This window comes from Dufourea novaeangliae, unplaced genomic scaffold, assembly GCF_001272555.1.
Source record: "Dufourea novaeangliae isolate 0120121106 unplaced genomic scaffold, ASM127255v1 scaffold12, whole genome shotgun sequence".
Lineage (NCBI taxonomy): Eukaryota > Metazoa > Arthropoda > Insecta > Hymenoptera > Halictidae > Dufourea > Dufourea novaeangliae.
Window position 1 is genome coordinate 2141783 of NW_015373886.1, and position 23746 is coordinate 2165528.

Genomic DNA, 23746 nt, shown 5'->3' on the forward strand with positions numbered 1-23746 from the left:
TGAATACGGACAATGATACTTGGATGATATTTTTTGACCCCATATATAGTGGGGGAAAAAGTATTCATACACCCTGTAAAACGGGGACAACTTTTTTCAGATTAGTCCGAGTGATTCGAGTTTTTGTGTGAAGTTAGGAACATTAGTTTACTGAATGATGTGTAAAAAAAATTTGAAACGGTTGGAATTGGTCCGATTCGCGAAGAAAATAGTAAAGGTGGCTTTTTACTACTTTTTTATTTGAGACTGTAGTGAGAATTTAATAAATACATTTCGACAATTTGTGTTAGTTATACAATACATGTCGAAAATTTCATAAAAATCAGTTAACGTTGCTACGAGATACAAACGATTAAAAATGTTGAAAATCACAGTTTTTTCCAACTTTCTACCTACAACTGTAGTAAATCTAACAATTCTTTTACATCTTTTGATGCTCGTCGCTCGTTTCTGTATCAACCGATTTCAATGAAACTTTCATTGTGTAAGTAACTAACATAAATCTTCGATATATATTTATTAAATTTTCGTTACAGTTTGAAATAAAAAAGGTGTGAAGAACGACCTTTACTATTTTCCTCGCAATTCGTACCAATAGCAACATTTAACATTTTTTTAAATTGATTTGACTAATGTCCCTAACTTTGCAAAAGAACTCCAGTCATTTGGACAAATTTGAAAAAAGTTGTTCCGTTTTAAAGGGTGTACAAATACTTTTGTCCCCCACTGTATGTACAATAATGAAAAGACGAGAATCCCCGTGATCGGCCTCAAGCTTTAGAATCGTAAACACGAGAATTCTCGTCATCCGTCCGTAATCTTCATAAAATACGTATAGAAACATATACATATATTATGCTCCCGATTAATAGCACTAGAATCAGTTTCTTGTATCAAACTTTCTACATACACACCAATAAGAAACCCCATCATCAGAGGTTCAAAGAACCGATGGTAGACACCTTCAAAGAAGCCCCATTTAATTTGCAATTGTTAGACTTGCGGTTAAGAATCGTGTCCCCGGCGATACCCGGTCTATTGTGTGAGTGCATACGTACATGTACATCACCCTCGTATGAGACCCAGTCCATCGTACTTGCACATACTAGAACGCGGTATGTGCGCGTTAAACCGCTCTACCGCGGAAACGCGTTAAAAAAAATCCTCCCATCCCCCGCGCGCGCATCAACCCTACTCGTGAACTTCCGGTCCTCGACCCTTTCACCCTTTTCATACTCGTGTCCTCTCGCATCCTTCAAATCCGCCCTCCCTTCTCGCCCACCTGCCATCCCGCTGTTCCTCTTATCCTTCCATTAACGGTGTAAACCCCGGGCCGCCCGGGTAACGCATCCTTAAAAATCGTCCGTGGCATATTTAATGTTTGCACTTCGACGCTTCGTCGTAAAGCTCCTTTCGGGATCTAACGGGACTCTCCATTAGTGCTTAATTACACGAAGGCTCCTTTTTCTTCTCCGTTCTTTTTTCCTTCTTCAACCAGGCGTTCCTTCTTTCTTCTTCTTCTACCTTTTCTTTTTTCTCTCGCTACCTCTCGCGCTCTCTTCGGCTACGGGAACATAATGCCTAGTGAATATTCAAGCGCGGAAGTTTAGTAATAACGTTGGCGCAACAGCGACAGCGCCCAAGCGCTCGTGTATTTGTGTTTATACGTTGTAAGTGATACAGGGAAGTGGGGTATCCGGTTTCGAAACGGTCGCTCAACAGGGTGAAGTAGTTGTTACACCGGCGCAGCACGGCGGGCGGGAAGGGGATCGATTCGACTCCTGATCGGAAAAGTAGAATAATACGGTTCATGTCGTTTCTCGGATCGTGATCGCGGATTAAAGGACTGTGAAGCTGTTCCAAACATAAATTCATCATTTTTATGCTTCCTTTCTGTTCTATTTGTTAAGATAAAATAAATATTTATTGAAGGTATGACTGAAAGGAACCCCATTTTCTAATATCCTGATGATATAGTTTAAACTTGGATGACTGGATCCGTTTTGACTCGAGTTTTCGAAAACATCGTCCAACTCTACAGATTCTGATAATTAATTTAAGTTAGTCGTTGTTTATATTCGCATTATATAATGTTAAAGCGAGAGACTTCGGGTTTGGTAACGACGCCCAAACAGAGACAAAATAGAGTCATGGTACGACCGTAGAATAGGAAAGACGTGTCAAGATAAGTACTCCTCCTCTTTAATTAAATAATTCTTCTTTTTTATAAACATTGCATTATTTATTGGAGATCATGCCGCGCCCACGCAACAATATTTTTGCAGAGTCATTACTCTGAGTGGTACCGTGAAGGTTCTAATTGGGGGTCGCCGTTTATAAAAAAGTTATTATCAAAAAGAAATTAATATCGTACCGACCTACTTCGGTAGTATTAGTAAGTAAAATGACTGGTAACTTTGACCTTGGAATATGTTGTCAACGTCACCCTCCTGAGTGAAGTACAGAAAGTTTCAGTTATCAAATGTCGTTTATTAAAAAGTTATTAACAGAACAATAATACCTTTTTCTTGAACAGCTCTAACGAACTCTGGATCATTTTTTATTTCTTGAACTGCCTCCAACCAACTCTGATGATTTTTCTCTCAATCTGGGTCTAACCAACTGAAACATTATACTGATCGGAGTTGGTTAAAGACAGTTCAAAAGAAAAAGTAACTTCTTTTAACAATAAACTCCCCCAAAGCAATAGACGAGTTTCTACTTGAAATAGTGTACCTAAGACTGTTTTTACTTGAAAAGAAAAAGAATTTGTATTTAGTGTGATATGCTTCTATTTACCTTTCCCATTAAAATAGTACTTTTAATAATTCCTTGACTCCCCACTAAAACCTTCACAACACTACTCAGGCTGATGACCTTGACACCGTACTGCTCATAATCATCGAAATCAGAGGTGGCTCCTTTATTATAAATATTTACCAAGTTACTAAATATCATCCAGTAACATTCTCATCACTGGACCAGAATCGTGGGTCAAAAATGACCCGGCTGGTCAGGGCGATGTTTAATGCACGCAAGACCACGGTCGATCACCAGCTCCGGGAACAACAAGATTCAATTAAGGGACACGAGATACCCCGAGGTCCCGAACGTGAGGCATCAATCCGCTCGCTGTGATGCAGTTCGAAATGGTCCGTGCCGGCGATTCGTGGGCGGCATACGGGGCAAAGCGGTAAGAATTATCGGCGCGGCGTGCCACATTGTTGCGAGCGGGATCCGTGTGTGTATGTAAAGGATAACCGAAGCGGATTCGGAGCGAGCGTATGCATATCCGTATGGAAAGGAGTTCCCGTATCTCACCGGTCAGAGCCACTTAATTGACACGCGGCGCGTCCCTAACACGCGGCGACCTCCCATCCGGAGACTGCTACTCCCTCCCACCCTTCCCGCCATCCTCATCCCCCCTTTTTTCCCCAATACCTCTGTCTCCGTTCCGCCCGTCAGCCAACCACGAGCCCCCTCTCTTCCTCAGCGAAGTTCCTCTGTGGCGCGCGAGGAATCACGGATCTCCATCTGTCGTGGCGATACACACCGGCCGCCAATTCCTCGTCGGTCCAATCATGGAAATGGAAATACTTCATACGCGGACAGAGGCTCGGTCCGCCATCGACGACACGGCCGACGAGATAATTAACGGCCCCACTGTCGACAGATATTGCATTTTTCGACTGGCACCGCAGTTTAGAAGATTCTTTGAGATGAAAGCGGAAATTAACGAGGAAGTTTATCGAAGGGGGAGGGAACGCGACTCAGGTAGAGGGCGCCATGGTAAACGACCGTTGAGCAGATTTCTAACGGACATGCGTGAACCTTATTTGTGCAATCGAAAATGGACTGTGCCAGTGTCTTTTGAAGCGGATGATAGGTAAAGTTGAACGGGGAAACGGTTCTGATGGATTGAATGGTTCTTTTGGTGATTGTTTTGTTGCTGGATTGATTGTCAATGGGCAATTGGTTGTGGAGAAGTGTTTGCTGTGTGTGTAATCTCTGAATGAATCGAGTTAGTTGGAATTAGGGGGTGGATGTTTATGCGAGTTTATGATTTTGGGCACTGATGTATGAAAAACCAAATTGGACAGAATTTTCTTTTCTCTAATAGGTGTTTTAATATATTTAATAACAATACATACACTACCGGACAAAGGATGAGACCTGGTATGGTAATTAAAGAAAGGGAAAAATATTATTTTATAAGGTCTTGATAAAAGTAGTGTAATAAAAAACTGATTGAAAATGATTTGTCTATACACTGATTCCGTAAATTTTATTATGCAGGTTGTTCGATATTTTTTGTCGTACGGACCTGATAAGAAGGCCAGAACAATTTCCTTTATACCTACCATTGAATAACCTGACCATTTCCAGGTAACTACCCTAAGCCCTGTAGCTAACGCAACAGTTTACTGTGAGAAATCATAGTTGAAACGTTATGCCATGACGATTCTCACAAGACGTGACATCCTAGTATTTATTTATTACTGACCTCCTTAGCAATTCCAGATTTAAACATTTTCAGCATTTTTTTCGACCACTTGATACGTTCCTATCGGTGATCCCCGTTGAGGATATGGAGTACAGTGTGTGGAGCTTCCGTACTGATAAGTGTTCAAGAAGCAATTCGACGCAGTGTTGTTGTAGAACAGACATTTCTGGAAAACATTTTTCCTTACTTAAACCACGCAAAAAGTTGTAATGAACATTTACTCGAAAGTCACGTTCTGTGAGAGTAATCATGGAACAACGTTTTAGGGTATATGTATACCTGAAAAAGGTCATTGTATTGTGACAGAATAATGAGTTACTGCTCCATCAGTCGTGAACTCTGGCCCAAAATTTTTGGTTATATTTTATTCGCCCACGTGTTACATGTCTGGGGACGCTATAAATTCGTAAACATTTATTGTCTAGTTATAATTATGATACGTACACTAAACATGTTACAGAAACGAAATTTTGCATTCTGTAACATAGAGAGTCACTTGTAACGTGTAAAAATAAATAGAAAACGTTGAATGAACTAATATAATTTGAAAATATCATTTGAAAACTATTTTGATGTGTTGATGATACGTGCCTGATAACCCTCGTGTCTGACTATTACGGACTAGTTCCACTTGTGGTAATTTCGTATAAACTTGATGCTATCATTTTCCAGCTATTGTTCTCTGTAACAAGGGGTTAGTAATGTCGATAGAGAATAGATAATATATAATCCTACTCCAAAAATCACACACTCTCAATTTTTTCGTAACCACATCGTCATCTACACCATACCATGTGGCTAGGACACAATTGACAGCTCTTTTCATTAAATTATTATTAAACACTATTCTTATTCTTGTGTTGCTGTCTGTTACATATTTAAAAGTATAGTTTGTTTAAAACTTACATTCTAATGATAAAGACGAAAGAAATGTAATATTTAACTGTTAGACCTTGATTTCTTAACAATCTTATCTGATGGATTTCCTTGGAAAAATGATTGATACAGTAAAAATTCTTGTCATTAAATACCTAATAAACAATAACGTGTCCATAATACATAAAAAATTCACGACGTATCGAGAGAAAAGTTTAAACAGCCATTCGAGACATTGTTACACAGAGTATTCTCGTTTGTTCCTTCTACTGTACAGTGAATTGCATTTATGATTCAGTAACCTGTTGAATCTTACATTCAATCCCGACCATTGAAGAGAAACCATGAGCACGAGGAGAATTAGTTTCGCAGCGAAATCCCGTATTCCCACTAAAAATACGCGGAACGTACTTGGTAACATCTCCGTAAGAAATATCGATACACTCTTTTTGGCAAGGAGTCACGAAACTCGAGTGACATTAAGGAGCTAAATTCCACGTAGTAGAATTGCCTCGCGATCCGTTTGAATTATCTTGCTGATTATCGTCGTATCGACGTGGCCCGGAGAGGAATAGTTAGTCGCGTCGAGGCACCGTGGACGACGAAGAAATCCGCGTTCGCCGTTAAAGGTATGCTCGTGCCGCGACGAAACGATTTGCCTTATAAGTGACAGCAGGTAAATGTGCCTCGCCGTGTGGCACCTTTTAAGCGCGTCCCGTGCAGCCCTCCCCACGTCGGAACGGTACGAAAGCCGAGATTCTACACGCAAATTTCTGATTACGTATGCGCGCGAAACCTAACTGCAACGCACGTTCCTAGATGGACTTTCGCCTTTTCCCATGGTGCTTGTTAGCTCTTCTGCCGTCGCGACATTCTCACGAATAGAAGCGACCACGCGAAGGAGATTCTTTATTGCGCCGAAATTCTTGAAAAGACCAGGACGATGTGTAGCGCGCACGGTAATTAATCCTTTATGACTGGTATTTAGTAATTAGATTCTTGGGTTCCGACGTAATCGCGATGAGCAATCATCAATCACGAACGTTCTCTTCTATTGTCGGCTATTACCTTCTTACACGTGATATTATTATACTTGAGAAAAGTTCAAGAATCCAACGTGTAAGGAAAAAGCTTATTGAAAATTGAATCATTGGAGAGTTCTTTTCGTCGTCATTATTGCAGTGAAAGAAATGCAGAATGATTTCAAATATGAAAAAGTTCCTTTTTTTTGTTTATTGATTCAAAAAATAGATAACACAGTATATTAAAAATAAGGATAGAGTAGATAGCAGCAGTAATCATGTTTTTAATTGATTGGAGCTACTTTTAGATACAGAAGTAGCATTAGAAAATATATTTAAAAAAAGAGAAATTAAGAATTTATGCAGTAAATAATGAATATTCAGGAGAGTATTAATAAATGGTATAGATGTAATGCACATCTGCAAAAAAGTCTTCAACAGGATCTTACATATGCACGCATCCACTAACCCTTAACTGACGCGTTGGGGTCTGAGCAATCCCATGAATATTTGTAGAATATTTTATTTTTATTCAATAGTTACTTAAAGAGACGCATTTTTATTTCAATGTTTTCTTGCATGAGAATTCTAAACAACTAGTTGTGTAATAAGTAGTGATTAGACTCCGGATTTTTATGCAAAATAATAGTTTCTAAAGTAATTTATAAAGACAGGAGCAATCGTAGAAATTTATTTTCCCTCTTAAGTATCTTATTGGGTTCAGAATAAAATAAAAAACTCGTTGGATCCTATTAAAGTTTTGTTTTTTATTGTATTTCACAGAGCCATGTAGGCTATAAATGCATAAAATCCGCAGTCTAATAATGATATTTGTGTACTATAAAATTTTAGTAATAAATAACAGGTAATAAGATTTACACCTCACCAGTTAGTGATTAACTCACTTTTACACAAGATTACCAGATTAATTATTAAACACATCAATAAAACCGAATCTGAAGGTTCCACTACATCAACAATCGTATAATGATTATTCGAAAAATTTATACATAAGCTTTACAGATTCAGAAACAATTAAGCGCAAACAGTGATCGACCCAACCAACATAATACATCACGACGGACACTCCGTGGCAACGTTTCTCACGGCCACTCGTGCCAACAACGAAGACTTCCGAAAACAAATCGACCGTATCAAATCCAACCGGGTAATCGCGGAATCCATACCGGGCTATTTACCTGCGACAACCGTGGAACCATCGTCAGCTTCTCCCCACGCCGGAGAGAGATCGATTTACGTCCAGAGCACGGTGCCCTCCTCGTCGTCCCGGGGAGGATCGGTTTCGCAATGACGCGGAAGACGCGAATTTCACGTGGCAGTTTCACGGTATCGGCAGAAGGAGATGGACACGGTCGCTCCGGATCCCCTTTCCTCGATAGAAAAGGACGAACAGAGGAGGGAAGGTGAAGGGTTATACGAAGAACTGATGGTATATAGGCTTCTTACTTGGCATCGAAGAAAAAGAAGATCACGACTAGGACGTAGAGTAGTAGTGGTAGTAGGAGGAGGAGGAGAAGAAGGAGGAAGAAGAAGAAGACGATGAAGAAAAGGACGAAGAGGGCGAGCAGGTAGGTGGGTAGGTAGGTAAGCAAGCGAGCGGTCAAGCAAGAGGAACTTAGAGAGGAAAGAGGCACGGGTAGGGGTTGGGAGGGATGGGAGGGAAAACGAAGGAGGGGGGATAGTTTGCTCTGGATTCCAAGCGTGACCCCGTGCTGACCTGGCGAGAACATCTCCGCGCATCTTTCTTTCGCCCTCGCAAACACACACGTACACACGTACACGGGATGGCTACGTAGCACCGTCGGGGTGCACACACGCGTCCCTATACGTACACGCGTACTGTACTTCTCTCTCTCTCCATTTGCCCTCTGCAATTATATGGCCCCTTCCACCCCCTACGAGCGTAGGTACCTACAGGCTATCTTATCTCTCACGCTGTACGTAAGTACAGCTACGTACGTGGTTGCAAGAAATACACGGACGTGGGTTACTTCGTGCAAATATGTGCTCGCTACGCAGTCGTCCGTATTCGTGTGTCCATCCGTGGAGTGTGGAGAGTCAGAGGGAGAGAGGAAAGGTACGATCCCCGTCCGACGAGCTCGATATCACGTTGTCGTAGTTACCGCGGGTCTTTAATTGACTGTAATTTGTGCCCCGAGAAGATACTTTTAATCGAGACGAATATACCGGTACGCGATACTGATCTGTAATATCTCGATGTCATTGTGACAAGGGTGTAACGTCATCTGTTTCTGCACTGGTAAGTCGCTATTGATAGGAATCGGTAATTCGATTTAGTGCTGGATATGAATAGCCACTGGACGCAGATGATAAATATCTCTGGGATGTCGTGAAACAGTGTTGACATCATTTGGGTCCTAGTGGTGAATAACATGTCTTTACTTTGCACGTAAAGTAACCTTCATGGATTTGATGCTCGCTTAACTTATTTGTATAATACAGGAACATGCGAGTACGCCCTTACACCGATTTTTTTTTTTATTTAATCCAAGTTCAAACATATCCCAAAATTTACAAAACTTAATTGATCAACATTCATTACTTAAACGATTTTTTGGTAAAACGTACCTAAGGTGTGCGCTCGATTTGCCTAGTCATTATCCTCAAAGTGTATACATGCGCTAATGATGCAAATGGGTTAATAAAATCTGATGTTAACTATTTGACAATTATTTTCTTGTTGTATTGTTCTTCTTAGTTAATAGATTAATGGTCGTTAGCTATTAAAAATAAAAAGAAGCGATGTTTTATAATGTCTTATTAACTGTTTTTTATAGATGATTATTAACCCTCCGTAGGCAAATTATTTACATTACGCAGGTAAACTGGGTCGCTTATGGCTGTAAAAACATCTGAAAAAGTCGTAGGATACTTATCAACGTCTACTACATTATACAATCGTCCATTACAGTAATTGTATAAAACTTTTTTCAATAAAAATAAAAATTCGTAAGAAAGCCTAGACGATTCGCATTGCCTACCGAAGATTAATTATACGACTGTATAAACATGGACTCTTTATACTGCGTGCACTTATCAAGTAGATTAATGTTCAAATCAATACTGACGCAAGGGGACGGATGTTACATATTTACCCATACTGAAATTTTCATTATACAATAAAACTAGTTTCTGAAGTATTGCACAAGGATTGGAAACGTAAGCAACGGAAATAGATACTGCGTTTGAAAAATATGAAAATTCATTATTTGTTTTATTTACATACGTTTTAACTACATTGAAATTGCAGTTCATACATTTTGCGGATGTTACACAATACTTATGGTCACTATACTCAGAATTTAAAAACAGGTGAAAAGTGACCTATAATTAGTTGGGCGATAGATATTCATACAACAAAAAATATAATATGTTGCGTTTCAATCTATAAGGATCGTTGTATCTTTATTATAAATCATGCCACCTCTCAGAGCAACAGGGATATTGTAATCGTATATCGGTTAATTTATGACCCGCCCAATATATCGATCCACGCCCTGAGCAATCATTCACGATCTGTACAGCCATCGTAAAAAAAGGCACGGTACTCGATCTTCGGGCTCGATATCACGGCTCATGGTAGGGCAGTAAGTCTTTAATTGACTATAATCTGCATGCCGGAGAGGAGATGCCTCGAGATTGTAAACAGCTGACCCAACTCGGTGAACTTCGAGAAAAGCATACTGGAAGTCTGAGGTCGGCAACCCCACGTACCGCTCAGAAATCGTAACTGGCAGCAGACGAGGATAACCTTAACCCTGAATATCGCTCGTTTGCCTCCCAGCGGTTACTTCCGACGGTATACACGGTATAATTGACCACCTTCAACGTCGAATTTAAAGGTTAAGTACTTCACAGTGGAGATGTAATGATATCCGATCCCAAAGATACCCTTCCTGTCCCTACGTTGAAATGTCAAAAACAAGGGGTTCGTCGTAAAAAAAGGACGAAAGCCGCAAAATATTTATTTCGGAAGGCAGAAAAAATCTTAAACCTCTTTGGAATGCTATCCTATTTGCAGCGTCCATTAAACCTTATAACGTAAATTTCGTAATTACGTAATGCAGATTCGATGCTTTTCAAAATTCTAACTTATTTTATTTGTATGGTCCCTTTTAAGCTCTGCAGACCTAAAAGTGATGTTACTAGACCGAAATTTTTTGCAAATTTTCATAGTGATTGGAACTATCTCCATAAACGTCTTGTGCAATTTTTATTATAAATTGTTAATTTGTATCAAAAATATTTTACGCTCATATTTATACACAATATTTCGTGTAACATTTAATATATTATAATTGGAAAAAAATGTGTATGCCTATAAAATATAAGAAAACAGCGTTTACTTATTTTGTACAACTTTCTAATTCTTCTCAGTCTTATTCAGTGCAATAACAATTTAGACACGAAATATGAAAATATAGAAAATATAAAAATTAAGAAAACTCAAAAATGAAAGTCTTCTGGTGTCAATTTCGCTGAAAGTAGTTACACAGTATGTATACATAAGCCCACCCAAATACACAAGTTCAGAAGGTGTGATATTTAAATTCCAAAAAACGAGCCAGAAGTTACCTGTTAGTTACATTTATAAAACGTGTTTAATCATTCAAATAAATTTTACAGCGGATTCTGCGTATTTCGAAACACACGTAGGACATCCATCGAGGTTACATTAGGAATTAAAAACGAAAAGAAGTAGTCACGAAATTAAATATCCGCAGGAACTTGATACGGTGCAATAATTCAACCACGAGCGATCATTTCTCAACGTTTTCCGTGTCCCGGTCGAAGTACGGGTTATAAGTCAACGACAACGATTTTTCGATGCACTGTTAGAAAGTCGACGAAAGTCGGGACAATAATCGATCGATCAGAGAGGAAACCGTGACGGGATGGCTCGCCATTTGTCAGGGGGCTAGGGAGACGGGGGAAAAACAGAGACGCGACGGGTATCCCGAGGCTCCTTAAAGAGGGTCTATTAATGTCGGCTGCATTTTTCTTGCCGCCTAATCACAGGGTGTTCTCTATGTTTGCCGTCCCCACCCCTCCTCTTCGACGAGTTTTTCGCCGCGCTTCCGTTACTTTGAGAGAGTCGAACAATTTCCGGACGCGACGGAACCTCCTCCGACTCCTTTTTTCGTTCGCCTTACCGAGCGACCGAAGCGCCACGGTGCTTTTTGCGGACGGAGAAACAAGCTACCGATTTAAACATGATCATGCTCCTCGAATAACCCCTCGTGTATCCTCGTCAACTGAGTCTTCTTGTGGCGAATTATTTAAGACTACCGCCCAGATAGCACATGACGTCTTAAAGATGCCTATTTTACGGCTATTTTAGGTCTAAGGCGCCTTTAAGCCGTCTTCAAGGTGTCATGTGGTATCTGGGCGATGATCCTCTATTATCCGAACCTTAGGCATCTGAGTACATAACTAATTCTCAAGATTAAGTTTTCTGGACCGACCAATCAGAGCGCGAGTCTGCCAGGCGAATTCCCTTGGTAACGTTACCTACCAATCGCAGCGCGTAGCCAACGTTACCGCGGGAACTCGACCGGCAGACTCGCGATCTGATTGGTCGGGGTTTTTCGTTGATATCTCGTTAACGACGCCTCGGATAACATTTTTGCTAAGGAGAAACTTGTTTCATATCACCTCACGAGTCTCTCATTCCCTGGGTCTCCAACATTTTTGTTATGCCCTGTATACATATGTACATACTACTTTTTAGTTTCGTACAACACGAATTCGTATAACGTAGGAATTTTTAAGAATTTAACCACCGCTTTATACGGGAGTTACGTGCATACTTCGATGTATATTAATACAACACAATTATAATTAGTATTCCCATATAAAAAAACGAAAGTATACTATATATGAAGCTACAAAGTTCATATAACATCCTGCTTCTTCACCACCTAACAACCAAAATGCCACATCGCACCCCGTTCAGTATCCGTTTCAATCAACTCGCACTAAATCGTACTGTAAGAATACCATAGACATTTGGTTCCAAGAAATTGGTCAAAGATACTCAGAACCTCGACTGGCGCAGCCAGGTTATCAGTCAGGGAGAGGGGCAAAAATATTAACACATCGACTGTCACATTGAAAAAGGCTGTACATAGCCAGACACGCTTTATTTTGTTTTTAAAGTCATAAATCGTTGAAAATGTATGCATTTTATTAACAGAGGCTCTTGGTCGTGTTTCAAATTATACTGCAATATTAAATATTACACCAAAATTGTATAACTCTAGGAAGATCGGAGGGTGGCAAAATCTAATTTTTTTCTTGTAGGGTGGGGCAAAAGCCACTTTTTTCCATCCAGGGGAAAGCTAGTGTAGGGCAACTGTCTGCTTACTCGAGTAACAGCGGAATTAGTATCCCGACATAGACAACGGCCGCAAAACAGCGTCCAGTTAGGAAAATTGTTTTCGCAACGGATTCATCCGCTTCAGCCTCCAGTTTGCTGGCAGTCCGAAAAGCCAGCCGGAGTTAGGGGGAAAGGGAGTGGGGTGAGGATCTCCAACGAAGAGGGGGATGTGCACGATTGGATCCAGGTGCGGACGTCTAGCCAAAGTCTGGACATTTCCAGGCTGGTATAGGTGCAGCCGCCTCGAATGAGGACGAAGAGAGTTAACGAGCCAGCCGCCATAAAGTCTAATGCATTTGTCGTCGTTGACGATGCACGGGCTCGGCAATGTTGGACCCGCGTCTACGACGCCCCGTAGCAAGGCCGTGGAATTTACGCAGCGCTCGTAAAACCCGGGGACGGATTGACACGTCGACGGTAGTAAACGTTGCCGCTTGCTACCCGCCAACAATGCAAAGTGCTGCATTACCGAATGCATCGCGCCCGGCACGGCGACGTCGACGTAACCCCGATGTCAGTGGTTTTCTCCCGTCGACAAATCCACGTGTCCTACCCATCCCCTAACGAACGCGCGGACATCCAGTTCGCCCTTCGTTCTCCTTCGCGGCTCGTTGCATCTTGACTACCTTATCACTGCTGCCCCCATCCCATCCGTCATTTTATTCAACATTTTATACCGTGAAACGACTCTGTCTGATTCAATCATATCCTCTCGCCCTTTCTTTTCTGAATTCTCAACCCGTTTTCCAGGTTTCATCCAATTTTTGAGTTTACTGATAATTTACAAGTTCTCTTCTCAGTTGCGAATTTTCATCACATTGACAAGATTTCAGATGATATTCGAGTTTTCAATTATCTCTTTGTTCTTTGAACAAATTGTTCAATTATCATGGTTTTCACGGATTTTAAAGACTTCAGTGTACTCTCGGGTTCTGATCTCATTTTCTAATTTTCAGCAGAAGTTTGAGGATTCAGCTGGCTTTTTTACTTTTCTGTGTAAGTTTGAGTTGTGATCCTATTTTCAAGTTCTCGGGACGTTTTCGAGATTTTATATTATCGAGTTTTCATAGTATTTGTTTTTTCATGTACAATCTTCCCTCAACAGGTTGTACCGCAAATGTATCCTCGCCTTCTGTAATCCACAAGGAAACTATAAATTATTATTAACGAGTGCTAAATTTAAAAAGTTCAGAAGTTTTTTAATTGTACTATTCCTCAATGAAAATATGTTATTTAAACAAATACCAGTCACTGTACAGTTGGTATGACTTGCTATGAAATTTTATTAGTTGCATTGTTACATCTTATAACGTACTAAAACAATATCTGACGAAAATCTTCTCTTCTTAATTAAGATGTAAACTTTCCTGTTTAAATGTTGCAAGATTTGTAAATCCTGTGGGACGCGACCACCAGACAAATTAATATTACATGCAACGGAAGCAAATGAATTCTACTCCTGTCTGAAACATGAACGACATCGTGTACATTCAATCTTGTTGCCGTCCTTTAATTCGTAGAATTCCCTGCAACGTTTTCTGGACCCTTCGGTACTGCGACGGAAATTGAACTGCTTGTATGTACATAACAATCAATAGCATTTTCCGCGAGCCTGTCAGAACATAAAACGCATCCTTTATGTTTCTAAAAGTGTATTAATTAAAAAAGTCTAAAACATAATTTTTATTTCTTTAATTGCACAGATATCTATTTTCACTGTATAAAATTCGCCTTATTTATAAATTACTATTTTGGCGATCATTCCATTCTTTTTTCACATTTCACATTTCATGAAAAGTACTTTTAGACATAGTAACTGAAATGGAATGTTTTTGAGTCATTCCAAGTACTCATATGATTTAAATCAATTCCAATCGTTTCCAATCAATTCCAAAGTCTTCAGTTTTTTGGGAACATTATATTAAAATCTTAGTAAGTAAAATTGTCATTAAGTCCCAATGAATGATGATGACAAACAAAGTTATAAATTATAGTATCCTATAAATTACAGACAACATTGTATTCATGAATTTAATATTAATATTGTAATAGACATGGTGTCAGTTAGCAATATGTATGCTACAGACTTACGCTCTCATTGGTCGGGGTTTTTTGTTAATATCTCGTTAACAAAGCCTCGGATAACATTTTTGCTAAAGAAAAAGTTGTTTCAAATCACCCCAAGAACCCCTCATTTCCGGGAGTCAAAGCTATTTTGGGACATCCTGTATACATACAGGGTGTTTCATTTAACTGGAAACGGTGGAATATCTCACGAAGGATTAAAGGTATCAAAAAAATGTTCGTACAAAAATTGTTTGGTGCAAAGGGGGACATTACGTGGTATAAATAATTTTTCTGTAAGTGTAGTAGTAGGAGAGATATCAAAGTCAAATTAATTTTTTTAAATGGAACACTGTATTTTATTATTTATATTATGATAGTGTTTGTTGAGACGAATACAATGAACTGCCACATGATATCATTCCCTGTAGTAAGAAGTGATAAATTAGTAAGATTTTAAGATGATTTACGAAACAGGATTATAGTCGCATGCGAAAGAATTACGGACAAGATGTTGAAAAGTGTCGAAAGAGAATTTTTAAACAGAATAGAAACGTGTATTTGTAACGATGGTGGGCATGCTGAAGGATAAATGACGAAAAAAATTATTAATTAATTCTTGATACTACAAGTTAGATAGTGGTAAGTGAAATTTAAAATCCATTATTTATGCTTAACTCCTCATATATGCTACAATATTGGTGTTGTTTCCATACCAGGAATATTTTATTAAAAACGGAACAATCGGTCTGGTACGAGTAGATGGCACAGTCACGTTGAATTCAGCTAACCGACGACACACGATCCGTGTTGATCTGACTATTTTGTATTTAATTTATGATATTTTACAACTCGGAATGATATCATGTGGCAGTTCGTTGTATTAGTCTCAACAAACGCTATCATAATATGAATAAACAAAATACAGGGTTCTATATAAAAAAATTAACTTGACTTTGATATCTCCCCCACTACTACACTTATAGAAAAATTATTTATACCACGTAATGTCCCCCTTTGTACCAAACAACTTTTTTCTTAACATTTTTTTGATAACTTTAATCCTTCGTGAGATATTCCACCGTTTCCAGTTAAACGAAACACCCTGTATACATATAGTAGATTAATATAGTCAGATACATTTGACTATATCACATGTTCCTAACACAATATGATTCACAAAAAAGAAATGATCACCAAGAATGTAGATAAAGGGACAAGAACCACAAGACTCATCTTATCCGATTAGTGTATCTACATCAAACCAGTGCAAAGATTACGCACAGACCGGCCAAACATGGCAACGCAGCGGAATACCTTACCAAGTATTTCGTACACGTTGTCAACCGAATGGTACGTCGAAACGACGGTCGACAACGGGCCGCGCAGATTGCGTGTGCGTGTCACAATATCAGACGAAACGTACGTCTATTCGCGTGTGACCGTGTGCACGCCGTCTCGCGTGCGTGCATAAATTCGTTCCAGTGTGTGCGCTGCTCGGTGTGTTGGTGATCCCTGTTGCGGGTGTGCGTGTGTACGTGTGTGCGTGTATCGAAGTTGGAGTTAGGGGCAACGGAAAAGGGAGTAGGGGGACAATAACAGAGCCGCGTTTTCGGGCAACGACCCGTCGCCATCCCTTCAACTTCCATCCTCCCGCGTTCCGTGTTCCAAACCAACCAGCAATCCACCCCTGGGCCCCCCTCCTTCCATCTCTTTCTCTTCTTCGGTTCTTCCTTCTCACGCTTCACTTGTCGAGGCATTAACGTCCTCTCGACGGAAGCCCCCAGCACACACGTGAATGAACAAATTCTTGCTTCGAAGGAGGCTGAACTTAGGGTGGATCCATCGATCGGGCACTAATCATTAATAATCATTAGACGTCGATGTTGCTTCGAATCTTTTTTTAAATAAAAGGAACCTTTTTTCTATCTGTCGTGGGGATAGGTGTGACGTGCTATTTAAGTTTCTATGAGACTGTTGTCTTAGATCATTAGACGTTCAAGATGTTAGGTGTGAATATGTGGATCTTGGAAGAATAGGAGGATTCAAAACTCAAAGTACCTTGATAATAATTCTTATATGATATTTCATTTTCAAACAGTCAGCTTAGAAGTTAACGAAAGAAACGAAGAGCAAGGTTTAATTAGGAAAACTATTAGATAAGAAGAAGTGATATCTTTTTATTTTCATAATCGAAGAATGCGTACCTCCCTAGTTTATATAAAAATAGTTAGGTAATGCTATCTAATATTTTACTATTATCGTTGGAAGTCTTGTGCTGAAAAAACAAATTTACCTAAAAATCGCTGCACCAAGAGTGGATTTACCATTACTTCGATTATGATTATGATTAGCCTTCTTTCGTAAAGGTGCTCGGTTATCTTCCCGCCCTAATTATAACCGCATAATTGCTCCCAAGTTTTTAATATGGTTGCTCACATCACTTCCGTGTTCCTAAATGAATCAGTTAAATATGCGCGAGCGGTAGAAAATCGGCAGTTGCATACTGGTGATTTATTAAAGTGCGGGCCTCCCGTTGATGAACATCAAAGCATTAACGCCGAAACCATTATTTCGCGCGGGTCGCTTTTAAAAATACAGTGTGAAAGGGATTTGCATGCGGCTCGTGTAAAATCTGATAACGCCGCCTTATGCGCCAATAAAAGATCCGACGATATCAGGCGAAAGAATTCCGCGAAGGTCTAAGCACTCAGGGAAATATGCCCTTGCGAGTCTCTAAGTATAAAGACCGATGAAAAGGGATAACGATATTAGCATCATAAAAGTGACTAATGTATCAAATAACAGAAGTTAACCGTACACTTTAAATAACATTAAATATACTACCGGCCAAAGATATGAAATCAAGTTTCATGATTAATCAAAGAATATAAGTAACATTATTCTGGAATAATTTAATGGAACTTGCAGAATCAACAGACACATGAACACTTTATGTTCCATGTTGGTTCATTAATGCCATTATATCTCTCTGCAATAATAAATGTCATACTTTCAGCCACTAGGGTATAAGATAGAACGAAACGCAATTTTATATTCTAAAGCGGAATTTCAGCACACTGCAAACGGTCCAAACCTAAGTGGAATATTCAAGATACGTTTACATTACAAATAAAAATTAATATCACTAAAGAATCATTGCACCTTACAGTTTCCAAAAGACTCAAGCATCCCACATGACCCACTAACCCAGTCGCATCCCCGCCTCGCAACAACGGAATATTAATAAACAGATAAAGAGACCCCGACAGGAGAATTATTCACGATTCTCGGTCTAGACGTAACCGGTGCCATCCATCGACGTCCTGAGAGATCCTTCTGTTCGATCCTTGTCCAAGCCGCAAGTTGTTCAGCCACGACGAACGTAAAAACCGTGCACGACGACAAACGACGACGCTGACGTCGAAGACCACGACGACAACCATGACATCGAAGACAACGACGACGACGACGACGGCGACGACGAGCAGGAGAATTTCTGAGGGGCCAATTATCTCTTTTCCCGGGGCAAAGTTTTACGCTCGATCCCGAATATTATCGTCCCCCCAGCCCGTTGTCTGACGAGGCCGGTGTGAACGAACTCTAGTTCGGGGGTTTGTCCCTCCTACCTCCATCCAACCGAACCTCACCCCCCTCCTCCGTTATCCAGTCCCTCTTCAAACCGTCGCTATCCCCCCGGCTCTTGGTAGTAAAGTTGGCCAGCCAGACGGATATTCGGCGACGTGCGTGCACGGTGTCCCCAAGGAGGGGTTGATGGAACGACAGCCGGAAGGGGTTGGAACGGCCGCGGAGGATGAGTTGAGTTTGTCAACAGAATTCGACCTCTTGCAACGGCCCCGACAAAGGCCGGACACTCTGGATTAATTATTGTGATTATATCAGCTCTCTTCAGCGAATCCCCGGCACAGCTTTCGACGATACGGACGGTGATCAATCTGGACGCGAGAGATTCTCCGGGGGGGGGTGAGGAATACTTTTAAGAATAATTATTTATCTGTAAAATAAGTTCGATATTGTGGTACTTAGTGGATCTTGAATTTTTTAAGGGAGTATTTTAAGCCTACGAACCTGTACTTTTAGAACAGTAGCTTGAATTGTTTATGTGAAAGCTAAGAACGGAAGTTACCATTCTATATCGACACTTTTGACTCTGCTTTCTAAACTATTTCTTTGTATGTATTTCATTGCAGCGGATTCTCTTCTATTTGGGACTGCTTTAAGTGTTCTCCACTTTAATAGGCCGTATTTTTATTGGGGGACGTAGCGGGAAAAGAATTGATACGTTCTTGGGATTTAATTCTGATATGCATACAAAATTTGCTATACACATATACCGCGTGTAACCCTAAATATATCTTTTAACATATTAAACATTGTTTAAATAATTATTAGTTTTATTTGTTATTTATATTAACTTCATAAATGATATTTCACATATAGTAGCGGACAAAAAAGTTACTACCTTTCTGATCTTGTTTTTTATTATTTCTTAACATCAACTTAAAACCTTAATGTACTAGATTTTATACAACTTTTAAGTCCCTATCAAAATATTTACGATTTCCGACATCAATATCTGAAAATTCAAATGGAGCAGAATTTTGAATTCTGTACTGGAAACTTTACTACGTTAATAATAACATATAAATAGCATTGCAATTTATTAAGACCTTTATTTTATTACACTTTTTAAGCTAAAATGTACTATAAATTCGTAAACATCCGCAATCTATTTAGTAAACGTATATTAAAGTTTCAGGTTGACGTTAAAAAATTATAAAAAGTGAAACAAATCGAAAAAGTGTTACCTTTTTCGTCTGTTACTTTATATTTTCCGATTAACGGTCCCATAGGAACCGATTAAAAAAGAGTCTACTGCACGCGAAGTAATGAATAATTTCAGATGAATATTCAAAAAATATTTTTAGAAAATTACAATACGAGATGTTAATTGTGGAACATATTCTCTTACACTTGAATGACAACGTAAGTGGTGTCTAACAAAGACATGTTGTTCATATTATAAAAAATTGGATATCGAGTAATATGAAAAATGTAAGATGCAGAAGGTATCGTAGTAACAACTCAAATAAAAACGCCGACTTATTCTATCCTCGATTCCTGACACCGTCTCGGACTTATGTTCGGGGACTGAAATTCTGAACACGCTCGAGCGGCCATAGTGGACGAACGATAAAAAGCGAAAAACGTGGCGGCGTTTTATTCCTCGGCCGCTCCGCCGGCGGCAGTGTGTGTTGTCCGTTCACAGAGCTTCGCGGAAAGCTCCAAGAAAATTCCGTTTACGGACAACGTGCTGTGTGAACAAAGTCGAGAGAGCTTGCTTGGCGGAGCGCGTATCCATGGTGCGTGCGCGAAACCCTCGAGACTGGACTACTACCTGTGCAGACAACCCCCTTCCTACCCCCTTCCACACCCTAACAAGAACGGAGGGATGAGGATAACGCGGTGAACATGGGATGGACTGAGATTTAGACCGGTATAAAACCGAGTATAAAAGTCGATGGGGAGGAAGAATATAAACAAATGTTCTGTCTGCGTGAAATTGAAAACTTCTCACGAGTTACTAACTTCTTCATAACACCTGGAATAGAATCCCTGAAGTGTAACGTTCGTATTCGTTCGATGCTCGTATATTTTGCGATATCGTGTACTGAGATCTCGAGGCTAAGTGATCATGGTCTTTAACTTGAACTACGTAATTTATAATAGCGATGTATACTCATATAAATATGTACAATAACTTCTACAGTATAACAATTCGAATTTCTAAATCAATCTCAAGTTTAGAACTAGCTGTTGAATATCCTTTCAATATAAATGATTACAGAATGGTTAATTATTTAGATATGGTTTGATGACTCTTAAAATGAAGAATCATGTCTAATTGTAAATACAATTGTTGTACCATTTATTTTAGCATAGTTTTACGTGTCATGTAATGTGTGAAAAGTATAATTATTTTGATAATATATATAATTATATTTACACATTCATTTGTAACTCAGTTCTATTTAAACTTCCTATTGTCCATCAATATTACTGTTCTATTTGCACCAAAGAATTTTTTATCTTACTATTAAGGTGTTCTCAAGCTAAAGTAACTAACTCCACTTCTTGAATTTTTTCAAATTTTAGTGCCAAAGCATTTGCTTGCTGCTGAATATTATATATTTTTATATTTTTGTGGGGTTCGTCATTTTGGAAAATGAACGATTCAGTTAATAATAATCAATCCGTTTGTCGTAATTAAGGTGTAAAGATGGAGACTGTACGATGATAACATTTCCATGCTCTTCCAACAAGTAAACACGCACTGTTTCGTCTGCTGTATTATTTAAACAGTGTAAGCGTTCTCATGATAATACATCACCGTAGAAAATATCACCTGCCATGTGAACACGGATGAAGAGCTCGTGAAATAGAATCGAGAGCCGTTCGTCATGCATGCTCGTTGCACATGTAAGAAGTCGTCGTGAGTGGCTAAGCACGAAATAAAAATATCACGAAGGGGAATACGAAGATTTTCGATAAAATCAGAACCAGTGGAACTTGTTCCAAAGTATAAAACAACGTCTTGGAAACAATTAATGTCATTAACTGTTCTCGAGGAAATACGATTATTCCAGTGATTGTTGCAGCGAAATAAAAGCACTTCTTTGCTTAAACGGACTGTCGCGTACAGTAGTAATAATTCGTGCCAACTGAAAATTGCAATACAGAGTAGTAACAAAAACCAGTCAAGATTCTTTTTCCATTGTAATTCATCGATCAGAAGTCGAAACTATCAAACCTCATTTTAGAACTTAGAAGTATATTCTTACCTACCATAAAGAGGTAACTGATCTAAGAAAACCGTCGATGCATTTTAGTCACAATTTCCTAAAACTTATCATTTCCGAATTGTATTCCTACAATTTTACGTTATAATTCGATGGAGTAACGACGTTAGTGAAATCTGAAGAGAGCGGTGCCGGTATAGAAACGCGGGTAATGGAGACTATAAATCCACATTTCCCGAAACCGTATCTTCTACGCTGTCATATACATTACCTCAACAACAATCTAGCCAATATACTTTACATTTTACACATACTGAAACCGCAAGTCTTTAAAGTTTGTAACAGTCATCATGAAAGCAAAATTTATTTTTAGAGTAACACCACTTTCTTAAATTTCATTCTTATACAAGCTCTGACTTTTTTAGTCTACTTGGGTAGATTAAATGTACCAATATAATTATTTTATTATAAATTACGGAAACTATGGGAACATACTCCCAAATGCTACAGAAGGTACCCAATATACTTCACAACATCATTTTCTATTAATTTTTCAAGACACGAAAAACATGCACGAGAAATTTCGAATTCTGAACTTCCATTAAGTTTTCACTAATTACACCAATAAGTGATTCTCTTTTACAACGGTAGGCAAACTGCGGCTCCCAAAGCTACTCTGTGCGGCTCCCGAGACAATAATGGGTTTCATTGCTACTTTTCCTAAACTTTTATGTTAACAATCTACAGTAATATAGTGTGTAACTATATTATAATATTTCATTTCTGTGGCTCTTGAACATTTAAAAATGTATGAAAAGTATTATATGTGTCTCCTATTATCGAAGAACTTGCTCACCCCTGCTCTATTACTCGACGAATTTGATACAAGTCTTCATAAAACTCGAGGCTCTATACCACTTCATTTGTATTCCTAGTAGTTTTGCAACGCTCTCCCCATTTTTACTCGATAAGGGGTCGAAAAGTTATTCTCAAGATAAACCATACTATCGCGCAACTTAAAAAAAAAAAAAAAATGGTGGATTGCTTATCGATACGTCCAATAATTCAAAACCCAAATATCACCGAGGAACGTCGCGGACGCATCAAAAACGGGAATGCTCCCTTAACACAATCAGCCAAGCGGTTTTCGTTTGACCATCCAGCCGAGGGTGAATCAATAATAACCGATCGGGGTGAAATAAATCCTCACGCGGCTGACCGTCCCCGAAAAAACAGCTGCAAGTCAGGTAAGGAAAATCTCGCGACAAGTCGTCGACAGAGGAACCGGACGTCGGGGACGCGTGGTGCGTGCGTGGAGGGAGGGTTCGCTGGATGGGTGACCACCGCCACCCCCTGCGGGTAGAAGGAAGCAAAGGTGGAAGTGGGCAGAGGTTTGGATAGGACGTGGAGAAGGAGGAAGAGGAGGACGAAGGCAGGGGGGTTGGCAGGGTCGTCTGGATAAGAGTGGGACGACAGGGGGGCGGGCGGACGTAAGAGGGACCTCATCCACCCCTGACATCCCCCTTCGCGTCTTGCCATCCCCTCGCTGCCATGGGTAATTATTGATGTGTCCGCCGCCGTCGCTGCCGCCACCACCGCCGCCTACGCGCTCTTCAGGATGGTGCAAAATCAGGGGGGGAAGGGGGAGGTGAGGGTGATGGGGTGGGAGGCGTAGAGCGAGGCAGAGTGCGTGTACGCATCCGTAGCTGAATGAATGTGTACGCGCCAACACCCGCGCGGAACATGTGAAACACGCCAAGTTCAGGTATTTTCTCTGGCAACCACCCCTGGATGTCCTACCCCGGAAACAGAGATAACGGTTGTTGCGTAACGTTACAGTTTTTTGACTGGATAAATGTACGCGACTGGACAACAGGGACCTGCACCTTGGACCTTGGTTCGAGCACGCGATTATTTGAATCGATACGGTGCACGTATCGATAAATATGGAGAATGTAATGAATAGGTTGTTGGTAATAAAGAACCGAGTGCATTGGGTTAGCTGTTTTGAAACCTTGGAGGTATAATGGAATAATAG

General features: G+C 39.8%; 1 protein-coding gene across 1 annotated transcript in view; it reads left to right on the forward strand.

Annotated features, from left to right (window-relative positions):
- Window positions 1-3000: 3000 nt before the first annotated feature.
- Window positions 3001-23746, forward strand: part of LOC107194254 (synaptic vesicle glycoprotein 2C-like) — a 98385-nt gene continuing 77639 nt past the window's right edge. Inside the window, 1 exon segment of the mRNA XM_015583849.1 lies at window positions 3001-3112. Coding sequence (XP_015439335.1) covers window positions 3001-3112 — 112 coding nt within the window.